This window comes from Pipistrellus hanaki, assembly GCF_964339955.1.
Source record: "Pipistrellus hanaki genome assembly, chromosome: X".
In the NCBI taxonomy this organism is placed as follows: Eukaryota; Metazoa; Chordata; class Mammalia; order Chiroptera; family Vespertilionidae; genus Pipistrellus; species Pipistrellus hanaki.
The window spans coordinates 75,604,369-75,617,187 of record NC_140524.1 but is presented as its reverse complement, the minus strand read 5'-3'; the positions used below and the strand labels follow the sequence as shown (position 1 = coordinate 75,617,187).

Below are 12,819 nucleotides of genomic sequence, written 5' to 3'. Positions count from 1 at the left end.
GGTCTCAGGGCCCCTGAGCGGGCGCAGGGCGGGAGAACATGGGCTCCCAGTGGGTCAGGATGGACTGTAGGAGGCCCCTGCACGTAGAGACATACTTAAGCTCAGCCAGTGTTGCTCAGTGGTTGAGCATTGACCCATACAGTAAAAGGTCACTGGTTCTATTCTCGCTCTGGGTACATGCCCAGGTTTCAGGTTCAATCCCTGGTAGGGGGCATGCAGAAGGCAGCCAATCCATGTTCTCCTTCATAGATGTTCTCTCTCATTGATGATTCTATCTACCCTTTTCTCTTTTTCTCCCTCTTAAAAAAAAAAATCTATGGAAACATTTTTTTAAGATATATTTTATTGATTTTTCACAGAGAGGAAGAGAGAGAGAGAAACATCGATGAGAGAGAATCATCGATCAGCTGCCTCTTGCACACCCCCTACTGGGGATGTGCCCGCAACCAAGATACATGCCCTTGCCGGGAATCGAACCTGGGACCTTTCAGTCCGCAGGCCGACGCTCTATCCACTGAACCAAACCGGTCCCGGCTGAAAACATTTTTTTAAAAAGACATATTTTAACTGTAGTTTGGTTTCTTTCTTTCTTTCTTTCTTTCTTTTTTTAAAATTTATTTTATTGATTTTTTACAGAGAGGAAGGGAGGGGGATAGAGAGCTAGAAACTTCGATGAGAAACATCGACCAGCTGCTTCCTGTACACCCCCTACTGGGGATGTGCCGGAAACTGAGGTACATGCCCTTGATCAGAATCGAACCTGGGACCCTTCAGTCCACAGACCAATGCTCTATCCACCGAGCCAAACCGGTTTCGGCAGTAGTTTGGTTTCTTAATGCATTATAAGCATTTTCTATATCATTGTATGGCCTTCATAGATACAAAAGTGCATGGGAATCACAGAGAAATAAGAAAGTAAGGCAAGGCCCTAATCTTTTCAAATACAAAAGTGTCAACCATTAACTAAAGTACCCTGTAACCAGAGCCTATAGGAATGATCAATCTTTATACATACCAGGATATAAAGAACCTCAATAAGAAAAAAATAATCTCTGGAAAAGAAGACTTAGCCAAGCAACTGAAAATGTGATGAATAGGCATCATTCCTAATGAGGCTATGGAAGAGAAAGCGCAAGATAGTAATGAAGGGATGAATAGACAAATTCGAGACCCAGTTATTAATGTAGGCCTTATCTGAACACTTTTATTTCCCTTTCTACTTTAAGTATACCCACATGCAGAGCATACAGTGTGCATGCATGTATGCATAATTAATTTGGGTATTTTTACTTGCTGTTTGTATTAACCAAACTTCAGGATGTATCTCTGTTTTCTACTAGAATACATTATATTAGTTTTAAATTCAGTTTTTATTTTAGCATTCAACCATGCCATATGTTACCTATTTGCTGGAAATGCCTATTTTGTATTTATTTATTTAGCTTCTATATTTTTTAAAAATATATTTTATTGAGCCGAAACCGGTTTGGCTCTGTGGTAGAGCGTCGGTCTGTGGACTGAAAGGTCCCAGGTTCGATTCTGGTCAAGGGCATGTACATTGGTTGCGGGCACATCCCCAGTAGGGGGTGTGCAAGAGGCAGCTGGTCGATGTTTCTCTCTCATTGACGTTTCTAGCTCTCTATCCCTCTCCCTTCCTCTCTGTAAGAAAAATCAATAAGATATATTTAAATATATATATATATATATATTTTTTATTGAGTTTTTTTTACAGAGAGGAATAGAGAGCCAGAAACATCAATGAGAGAGAAACATTGATCAGCTGCCTCCTGCACACTCCCCACTGGGGATGTGCCTGCAACCAAGGTATATGCCCTTGACCGGAATTGAACCTGGGACCCTTCAGTCCTCAGGCTAATGTTCTATCCATCGAGCCAAATCAGTTAGGGCTATATACAATAACTTCTATACTAAGCGGACTAATTTTGAAGTCATGGTATGTAGGATTTTCTTGTTTTATTAGAATAGGACAAAATTAGTAATTTATACTTTAAAAGCTAATTGTTGCAATTCTGGAGAATTTTTGAAAAGTTCTTTTTCAGGTAAAAATTAGTTGCTATTCTCTAAATTGTGTGTATTTTAAATGTGTTCTTTGGAGGGTGGTTGAAATATTACTCAGATGTCTGTTTGATATATTTAAAAAATATATTTTATTGATTTATTACAGAGAGGAAGAGAGAGGGATAGAGAGTTAGAAGCATCGGTGAGAGAGAATCATTGATCAGCTGCCTCTTGCACACCCCCTACTGGGGATGTGCCCGCAACCAAGGTACATGCCCTTGACCGGAATCGAACCTGGAAGGGAAGAAGGGAGGGAGGGAGGGAGGGAGGGAGGGAGAGAGAGAGAGAGAGAGAGAGAGAAACAAGCATCAATGTTGAGAGAGAATCATTGATCAGCTGCTTCCTGCACACCCCACACTGGGGATTGAGCCTGCAATCCAGGCATATGCCCTGACTGGAAATCGAACCATGACTTCCTGGTTAATAGGTTGATGCTCAACCACTGAGCCATGCCAGCTGGGTAATATTTTAAAATGTGTGTGAGATTGAAGCAAGAGTTGGAAGACTGTCCAGGAATGTTATATCAAAGGAAAACTCATAGTTCATCTATGAGTTTCATAGTACATTTGTTTAAAATACCAATTTTTATTTTTAACGATAAAGTAATAGTTCAACCTACCCTAAATGCTTTTATTATATCTTCATAGTAAATATTTATGCTGTGTAGACACAAGGTTAGTTATTTACAGTATTATGTAATTAAATGTAGATTTATGTATTTGTTATAATTTTCTTTAAAGTGGTATGCCTTTTGTGTCTATGTGAATTGGTCCTTAAACAGTTTTTAAGATGGTGGAGTTACCTTAGGGATGGTACTTTTATGTGAAGCTGCTACATCTGACATGGATATTGGAAAGCGAAAGAGTAAGTCATATCATATGCCAATCTGCCTTTAATCCAGTATAAAAAAGCATGTCCTCTAATCACTTTCCCTCTTGTTTATAAGTATGTTATTTTACTTCTTTACTATTTTAAAAGTAATTATAGAAAATGTGATGTGAAATAGGAGTATGAAACATTTGAGCAGAGAGTTACCCATTATTCCACCACTAAAAATAAGTAATTTTAATGTTGTAATATAGTTCTATCCATTATGTAAAACATCTTTTAAGTTGTAGTATCACAGTTTGAGTCTTGTACTCCCCCTTTTTAACTGGAGTTAAATAATTCACTAGTAAATATTTTCCTCTACATAATTTTGAATTTATACTCTATACTGTAATTTACTTAACCATTCTGATTTTTTGCTTATATTTAGTGTGCTTTTTTCTTTCATTATTATAAAGTCTACTTTAGTGAGTATCATGGTATATTAAGCTTTTTCCTCATTTCATATTAATATCTTAAGGTAGGGGGAGAAAAAGGTTCAATATATGTGACAAGAGAAGATTTGACTTTGGGTGGTGAGCACATGGTGCAATATACAGATCTTGTATGATAACATAGAAACCCACACTGGAAACCTATATGTTCAAGTTGTCCAGTTTCACCCCAAAATAAAAATAAAAACTAAAAAAAAAAAAAACCACAATAGCTTAAGGTAGATTCCTAGAAATAGAATGACTGTGTGGTTCTGTGTATGGGTAGTTTCAATTCTCTTGATGTTTTAAATTGATGATGCCAACTTCTTTTCCCAAATGTTACAATAATTTAGATTCCTACTAGTGGTATTTAGGAATGCTTCTTTCACTGTAACTTTATCAGCATTAGGTAACCTCCTTAACAAAGCATGTGTACATGTGTGTTTATTGTCTAATCAGACAAGGGGGAGATGTTATATTATATTGTACTTCATTGGTTATTAGTGAAATGAATATTTTCCTAAATGCTTATTAGCTTTTTGTGCTTTTCTTTCTGTAAAACATCTTTTTTGACTTTTGCCATTTATCTGTTAGTCTTAGTCCTTTTCCTATTGGTTTGCATGGACTTTTTATATATTCGAATATTCACACATGGTATTTGTTGCAAAGTAATGCTAACAATATAGTTTTATTTTACTTACATGAAATCAGTTTAAGTGCGAGTTTTCCTTTTATGGTTAAAAGTTAAAAGTCATCAAAATTAACTTAGCTAAATCTACTTACTTTTTCTTCTAAAAAATGATGATGACATTAGATTTCAAATTTGAAAGTTATTTATTTTGCTACATTAACATGAATTTTTACATATTAGGAAAATATAACTAATGTATCAATTTTTTATTCAGTTAATATACATCTTTTAATTGCTTGACTTTTTAAAAATTGTCTATTTCAGTATTCATTACTGGAAAAAAGCCATCTTGGTGCTACACTGCTGGCATGAATTTAAGTTGTAAAACACTTTGGAGACATTAAAATCATCACAATTTGATATACTTCTAAGATTCTAACCTAATGAAATAATCATAAATAATAAAAATTTCATTAGTACTTACTGTGTACCAGGAACTGCCCTAAGTACTTTTAGATATGTTCTGTGAAAAAAGTAAAATATAACATATAGAGTGATACTATATATATATATATATATATATATATATATATATATATATATATATAGTATCCCAAAAATGTATATACACTTTGAAAATGTAATAGAATCAGCTGTTATATGTATTTTACATATGTTTAACTTTTACATTTAACCCCTAATCATATTGTGTGGAAATTAAAAAGGGAAAAAGAATTGTTCTAATATAAGAAAAGTAAAATTTGTTTTCAGTATTGGCCAATAAGTATATTTCACTCAAACCTCCACTGCTGTAGCACACATGCTTTCCTACATCCCTATCTTTATGCTTCGTAGCCAGTCTTAGTCCAGGGACTCAAAGAGTCTCAAGTTATGGGAATCATACTTGAGCATTGTGGAATCAGTATATGGAGTTAAAGTCGTTAACTTCTAAGCTAAACCAGAGCATATGAGATTAACGCAAAGAGCTATGAATTTAGGAATCAGGGTTTCTCCCCCTCATTTAGATAAATGAGGCATCCATGTTGAATGAGTTCCTTATGCAGGCAGTGTAGTTACTTATGCATGGGTACTTTCAAGTGACATTGTTACAATGTGATCAGATATCTTTAAATCAGTATAAATAAAAAAACATATTTAAGGGTTTAAAAGGAGTTTAATAAGTAATTTTCTTATTGATAATAAAACTATTTTTAACACCAAATTCTTGATTATCATGGCATGAAAGGAATTCATTAATTCATACAATTAAATTGCACAATTATGCAAATGAAGCTACTCTAGTATATTGTAATAGAACAAATTAAAGGGGAAGGCAGAATCCTGAAGAGAAAAGAATGGGGATGGAAAGTTGAGATTTACCAATAAGTTATAGCTCTTGTTTTTTCACTCTTGAAAGTGTAGACTAAAATGTATGCACTGGTTTGTCATTACACTTCTTAACATGCTCATTTTACTCTGCTTTTGTTTTTCTACAGTAATGTGTGTGGCTGGTATTGGACTCGTTGTATTATTCTTCAGTTGGTTGCTCTCTATTTTTAGATCTAAATATCATGGATATCCATATAGGTATGATTTATATAATGATTACCTATATTTACAAAGATCAGAGCTTATGCTGCTTTATAATACTTTTTCTTTGTTTGTTTTTTCTTCTAGCTTGTAAAGCAAAGAGATAGGCTTTAATTTAATTTAGGTATATATCATATAAAATTAGTTTAATTATATAATGGACAATGGTATTTGATTTCTCAGGATCATCTTTCATGGTCATTCTAACATCACCTAATTTAATCTAGAAATCTATAGAACAAAATAATTAGAACATTTTATACTATATCTACTTACAATAATTCCTTGTGTGAATGCAATACTATCTCTTGAGGGGGAAATTATTACTATTTTTTAAATCTTTACTCGAGGATATTTTTTAGAGAGAGTGGGAGGCAGGGAGGAGGAAGAGGAGAGAGAAAGGCAACACATCAATTGGTTGCCTCACACACACAACCAAGGTACATGCCCTTAACCAGGAATCGAACTTGTGGTCCTTCGATCTGCAACCTGATGCTCTATGCCAGTGGTTGGCAAACTCATTAGTCAACACAGCCAAATATCAACAGTACAACGATTGAAATTTCTTTTGAGAGCCAAATTTTTAAACTTAAACTTCTTCTAACGCCACTTCTTCAAAATAGACTCGCCCAGGCTGTGGTATTTTGTGGAAGAGCTACAATCAAAGGGCCAAAGAGCCACATGTGGCTTGTGAGCCACAGTTTGCTGACCACAGCTCTAAGCAATGAGCAAAATCGGCCAGGGCAAGGGGATAATTATTTTTAAATGTTTTTGAAGACTTTTTACCTCTACTTTTCAAGGCTCTTTATGCCATAAACAGAACATTTGATGAAAATCCATTTTGTAGACAGTGTACAAAAGAGTATGTAAGAACATCTTGAAATGTTCATAGGCTCAGGAAGGAAATTAATCTCCTGGTTATAAGTTATCAATTTTACTCTGTTAATAGCCAAGAGAAATGTACCTACATAAATTGGGATTATTGTGATTTAGTTTAATTTTATAACCTGAGTGCCAGTTACTATAATTCCTAGTCTTTTAATACAACATTTTACTGTTATATAAATGATTATGAACACTAAAGGTAAAGTATATCCAATGATATTTTTAAACCTAAATTCAATCTTTATATTTTAACACAACTTTTTCATATATAATTTTGAACAACTCTCTAGTTGATTCATTATATTGTGACATTCTTAGATGCTTTTTAATCAGTGAAAAATATAAATTAATCTTGCATTTTTTCCTTGCAAACTTATTTAAGACTAAATCCTACTAGGTCTTGATTCTTGACTTATAACCTACCAACTTTATACTTTCATTGCTCTGTGTAAGTATTCTCTTCTGTAGAATACTAACTGGGATACAAGGGTAATTTTGCTGGGACTTCTGTTACTTATTTGATAATTATGATTACTTCAATTATTAATTGGTGTCTATCTTTAGGAGATATTTTTTAAAATATTTTTATTGATTTCAGAGAGGGGGAGATAGAAATATCAGTGATGAGAGAGAATCGCCAGTCGGCTGCCTTCTGCGCACCCCACACTGGGGCTCACATGCCCCACACTGGAGATCGAGCTGTGACCTTCTGGTTCATAGATCAACTCAACCACTGAGCCATGCCAGCTGGGCTCTTTAGGAGATATTTTATTTTTTCATTTTTTTATTTTTTTATTTTAAAATATATTTTATTGATTTTTTACAGAGAAGAAGAGAGAGAGAGAGAGAGTTAGAAACATCGATGAGAGAGAATCATCGATGAGCTGCCCCATGTACACCCCCCACTGGGGATGTGCCCGCAACCAAGGTACATGCCCTTGACCGGAATCGAACCCGGGACCTTTCAGTCCGCAGGCCAACGCTCTATCCACTGAGCCAAACTGGCCTCGGCTTTAGGAGATATTTTAACTTGAAGTTATATCTATTACATTTTCTCTTCTAAGACTACCTCAGTATCTCAGGGTTTCTCACTTTTTGTTATCGATACTCAAAGTTTATTATACAATACATACATTCAAACATTCTTTGCTATGTTAAAATCAAGCTATTTAAAGCCTACTTTTCTTTCAGAGACTAATAGATTGTTATATATTTTTGTTTCAGCTTTCTGATGAGCTAAAAAGGATCCCAGAGATATATAAACACTGGAGTAATGGAAATTGAAAAATGAAAAAGTTGCGTGTATGAAAAGAAGAATGCAATTTGTGTATTTTGTATTACCTCCTTTTTTAAGTGATTTTAGTTAATCATTTAACCAAAGAAGATGTGTAGTGCCTTAACAGCAATTTCCTATCATAATCATTAAGTATTTGAATACAATTTTCCTCTTTACCTACCCTTCCCAGTGAACTTTATGGAACCTTTAATTTAGTAATACTGAAAATTTCATGAAAATTTCAAAACTATGACTCAGTCTTAATTAGAACAAGGTTCAAAACTGCTTTAGTTAACTTTTGGCCAAATGATTTTATCTTACCCAAAGATGGTAGTGGGGGGTTGGTTCTGACCAGGTGTTCCTGCATATGCCTGTTATAGATAACTGCATCAGGAAGCCAATGTTAGCTTTTCCATTTTTGCATGGATGTGTATACTTTTGCACATCTTTCCTTTCCGGCAGAGAAGTCATATGTGCTATGTGATCTTCTGAAAACAAAATACCATTCTTCAGAGTATATGTCTAGCTTTTAGGGGGGAAAAAAGTAGCTAGTCCTCCTCCTCCATCTTCCCTATTGAAATACAGTACTGACTGTCTATGCTTCCTGGTGGCTGTAGATGTTTAAAAAAAAAGTATCTCTAAAAACAGGATTATGATTTCTGCATAAGTATGGAAGTAACTACCTTGTATTTGGAAAGATTTCAGGTTCATTCTGTCTCCCTAGTTTTATTTAAGGTAGCCAACTCTAATAAAAATGTAGCTAAAAATCAATGTAACTTAAAAATGGTTCAAAATGTTTGCAAATTTGAGATTGTCACTTATTTCATTTGTATCTAAGAGGGGGAAAAATAGGCTTATCTGGTTAATTTGATTACTGTATTACAGTTACAAAATATTTTTTTAGTTACAAAATATTTTAATAATCCTTGTGTTTAGGAAAATAAGTCCCCAAGGTTAGGAAAAGAAGGAAATAATTGTTATTGCCTGTGAATAAAAAGTAAATGTTTCTTGAAAGCTATTCTGTTTTTGCTATTATTGTAGCCTTTATTCTCCACTTTACGTGGAGAAACAAAGTAAACATTTAAAAGGGTTTTGTTTGAATTTTGTCTTTTTTTTTTGTCAGTGGAAATAACCATATGTGCTAAAGAAATTTCTTTGAAGAATGAAAGTTGATAGTTATAATTAGATCTAGTTATAATCTTCTCATAGTTATGAACAGTATACTGAAATGACATTAGAATTATGATTGATAAAAAATTTTAAAGAAACTTGAGGAGTATTGAATCAAAATAATACTGTGACTGCCTTCTACTATTTACTATCTAATAAGTCTTTCATGTGATCTAGAAGTCTTATATAATAGAGGTTTGCAGAAAGAGATGGATATAATTGTATAAGAAGAAATGTTTTATGTAGGGTCTTTTTGTGTTTTTCATTAGATTTGGTGGGTGGAGGTATATAGTCAACCTTTTACTCTATTTTATTTCATTTTTATTTTTTATTTTTTTAGACCAACAGTTTTATTAAAAAATCAAGACAAAACAAATTAAGTAGATAAACAAAAAAAGAGGACAGCGAAGTCCCTCTACCGCCAGGATCCTGGCGGCGGCTGCCTCAAGCTTGGGGCATCTGGGAGTCCTGCAGCCTGCGGCTGCGCTGCAATTTATAGCAACTCCAGGAACCCGGAGACGCGCAGGCGCACGCAGAGCTGACGAGGAAAACCTTTTACTCTTTAATGGAGCCACTTTTTGTTAGTTACTCCCCTATAAATTTTGTGATTCTGGATACCTTATCTGCTGTTCTTGTACTTGTCTCAGGCCAAATAAATTCATGCTGTGATTCCTATGAGACTTGTATTAAAATGCCCTAATCTATATAGACTGATCAAGAAAATACTACTGTCATGTAATCTGTATAGCTCCAGATACTTTGCCATAAGCATTAAAATAATGACAGTTTTGTTGCATTTGTTTTATCTTCCTTAAGAGCACATTCTTTTTCTGTAAGGAGAAAAGTTGCATTCTGGCTAAAATCTGTAGAAAGCAGGTTTACTACACTTAGAATAGTGTTAACTTTGTGAAAATTTTGAAATTAGCTTTCATATGAAGTGCCTTAGACTCTTTACTTTTCTAGTAATGGTTTAAATATTATTTGTTATACATTTTAAAAATACTATTCAAAATGACACATTGTAGTGGCAAAAATAACCAAATGTCTGGCTGTTTGCTTTTTGACCATGTCAATAAACTTTTACAATCTAAATTCTGAGTTTTTTATTAACATAAAAAGGGGGGTGAATTTAAAACTCTAAACTACTAGTATTGTAATATTATGATATTCCATTTTGAAAAATATAATTAACTTTCTTATTGTCCTAATGACAGTGAATTTGATGGCCGAAGGAAATTCTAGGTTGAGTTGCATTCTTCCAGGATTCCATATGTTATCCTTCATTAGTGTAATCACCATTAGATTAGTCAAAACAGCCAAGATAAGTAGATGAATAGCTGTTTTCATATTTTTTATTGATTTTTTACAGAGAGGAAGGGAGAGAGATAAAGAGCTAGAAACGCCGATGAGAGAGAAACATCGACCAGCTGTCTCTTGCACACCCCCTACTGGGGATGTGCCTGCAACCAATGTACATGCCCCTGACTGGAATCGAACCTGGGACCTTTCAGTCCACAGACCAATGCTCTACCACTGAGCCAAACCGGTTTTGGCGAATAGCTGTTTTCAATGGTTCATCTAGCTTTTGTCCCAGTCAGTGAACACTGTGACTATTTAATTCCTGTTTGGTACTAAATAATTGATTTGAAAGTTACCCAGACAGATTATCAAGTTATATGGTACTGGACCACAGTACATTTACAAACATGGAATAGAAACACTGGACAGGAAATAAACAGACCTGGCTTTTAAATAACTTTTAGTCTTTACTCTGTTTCTGTCTAGGTATGTGACCATAGGAAAATCACTTGAACCTCCCTGGACCTATTTATTTTAATGTGAGTGCTGTGGACTAAATCAGTCCAGTGTTCCATCTGACACTGATGTTCTGTGATGCAAAATATTAAAAGATGTATTTAAATTTTGAATAGATATCACTGGTGATTTTCAGATTTAGTGTTGAGTTAAATCCATTGAAATGTAGGATTTTTTAAAATATATTTTGACTTTTACAAAGAGGAAGAGAGAAGGATAGAGAGCCAGAAACATCTATGAGAGAGAAACATCGATCAGCCACCTCCTGCACACCTCTCACTGGGGATGTACCCGCAACCAAGACACGTGCCCTTTATCAGAATCAAACCTGAGACCCTTCAGTCCTCAGGCCAAACTGGTTTCAGCTAAAATGTAGGATGTTTTATAGTCAGATTTATGAGGAAGCTGAAATGTTTGTGGAGGCCATTATTACTGCAAATTCTATCCAATAAAAGAGTAATATGCAAATTAACCATCACTCCACTGTACCCACAAGCTATTCAGGAGCAAGTATGCAAAGTAACCCAACCAAGATGGCTGAGGCCACAGAGAGAGCAGGAGGGAGACTTGGGTTTCCCCGGTGGTGGAGGAAGCCAAGCTTTCTGCACACCCTGGCCAGCCCAGGCCTCTGCTTAAGGCTACAAAGTTTCAATTATAGAACATAAATAAGTCCCAACAGAAATGGCTGCCACCATGGAGCGAGCTGAAGGCTTGGCTCTGCTTCAGGCTACAAAGTTTCAATTGTAGAAGATGAATAAATCCCAGATACCAGGGCCTCTGCTTGGGTCACCCGGGTGTGTGTGTGTGTGTGTGTGTGTGTGTGTGGCCAGCCTGCAAACCACCACAGGCGCCTCACCCAGGCTGTCTCACGTCCCAAGGGAACCCCTACCCTGATCTGGGACACCCTTCAGGGCAAATCAGCTGGCCCCCACCCATGCACCAGGCCTCTATCCTATCTAATAAAAGAGTAATATGCAGATTGACCATCACTCCAACATACAAGATGAGTGCCCCCATGTGGACACAAGATGGCCAGCAGGGGAGGGCAGTTGGGAGGGACCAGGCCTGCAAGGGAGGGCATTTGGAGGTGATCAACCCTGTGTGGGAGTGCAGTTAGGTGTGACCAGGCCGGCAGAGTAGGGAAGTTGGGGGCAAACAGGCTGGCAGGGGAGCAGTTAGACATCAATCAGGCTGGCAGGGGAGTGGTTAGGGGGTGATCAGGCAGGCAGACAGAAGTGGTTAGGGGCATTCAGGAGGCAGGCAGGCGAACAGTTGGGATTGTGAGAAGGATGTCCGACTGCCCATTTAGGCCTAATTCCACTGGAATCAGGTCTAAACGGGCAGTCAGACATGCCTCAAGGGGTCCCAGATTGGAGAGGGTGCAGGCTGGACTGAGTGACACCCCCCTCCCGTGCACAAATTTCATGCACTGGGCATCTAGTTGTTTAATAATATGCATTGAAATATGTTTTAGAAAGGATATACTTGAAACCAATATATTAATACCACATCTTCAATTAAATGGGTTCTGACAAATTGTAAGCAAGGATAAAATTAAGAGGGAAAAAGGGGGGAGAACATCTGTAGTACTCTCAGTAATAAAGATAATTAAAAAAAAACAAAAAAAACAAAAACATGGATAAAGCCCAACCAGTTTGGCTCAGTGAATAGAGCGTCGGCCTGCAGACTGAAAGGTCCCAGGTTCGATTCCGATCAAGGGCATGCATTTTGGTTGCAGGCACAACCCGAGTAGGAGATGTGCAGGAGGCAGCTGATCAGTGTTTCTCTCTCATCGATGTTTCTAGCTATCTCTCTATCTCTATCCCTTTCCCTTCCTCTCTGTAAAAAAATCAATAAAATATATTTTAAAAAATGATAAAAAATAAAAAAGGATAAGGTAAAAAAAACTATATTAGTATGCTATTACTATTACATTTTTTAATGTTATAGAAAGTTAAAACCAAAGGGATCTTGATACTATTTAATCAGCCCCTTCATTTTGACTGCTAAAGAAAACCTTGCCCTAGGTTGGGGAAACAATTGACTGAAAGTTATTCCAAGGAATGCCTACA

The 12,819-nt window shown here is 35.9% G+C and overlaps 1 protein-coding gene across 1 annotated transcript in view; it reads left to right on the top strand.

Annotated features, from left to right (window-relative positions):
• The window catches only part of MAGT1 (magnesium transporter 1), a 39,221-nt gene extending 29,203 nt beyond the window's left edge, over window positions 1-10,018 (top strand). The window contains exons 8-10 of the mRNA XM_084869706.1: window positions 2,869-2,943; window positions 5,508-5,598; window positions 7,711-10,018. Of these exons, the coding sequence (XP_084725832.1) occupies window positions 2,869-2,943; window positions 5,508-5,598; window positions 7,711-7,726 (182 nt within the window). The 3' untranslated portion in view covers window positions 7,727-10,018. The remainder of the gene's footprint in view (window positions 1-2,868; window positions 2,944-5,507; window positions 5,599-7,710) is intronic.
• Window positions 10,019-12,819: the final 2,801 nt, after the last annotated feature.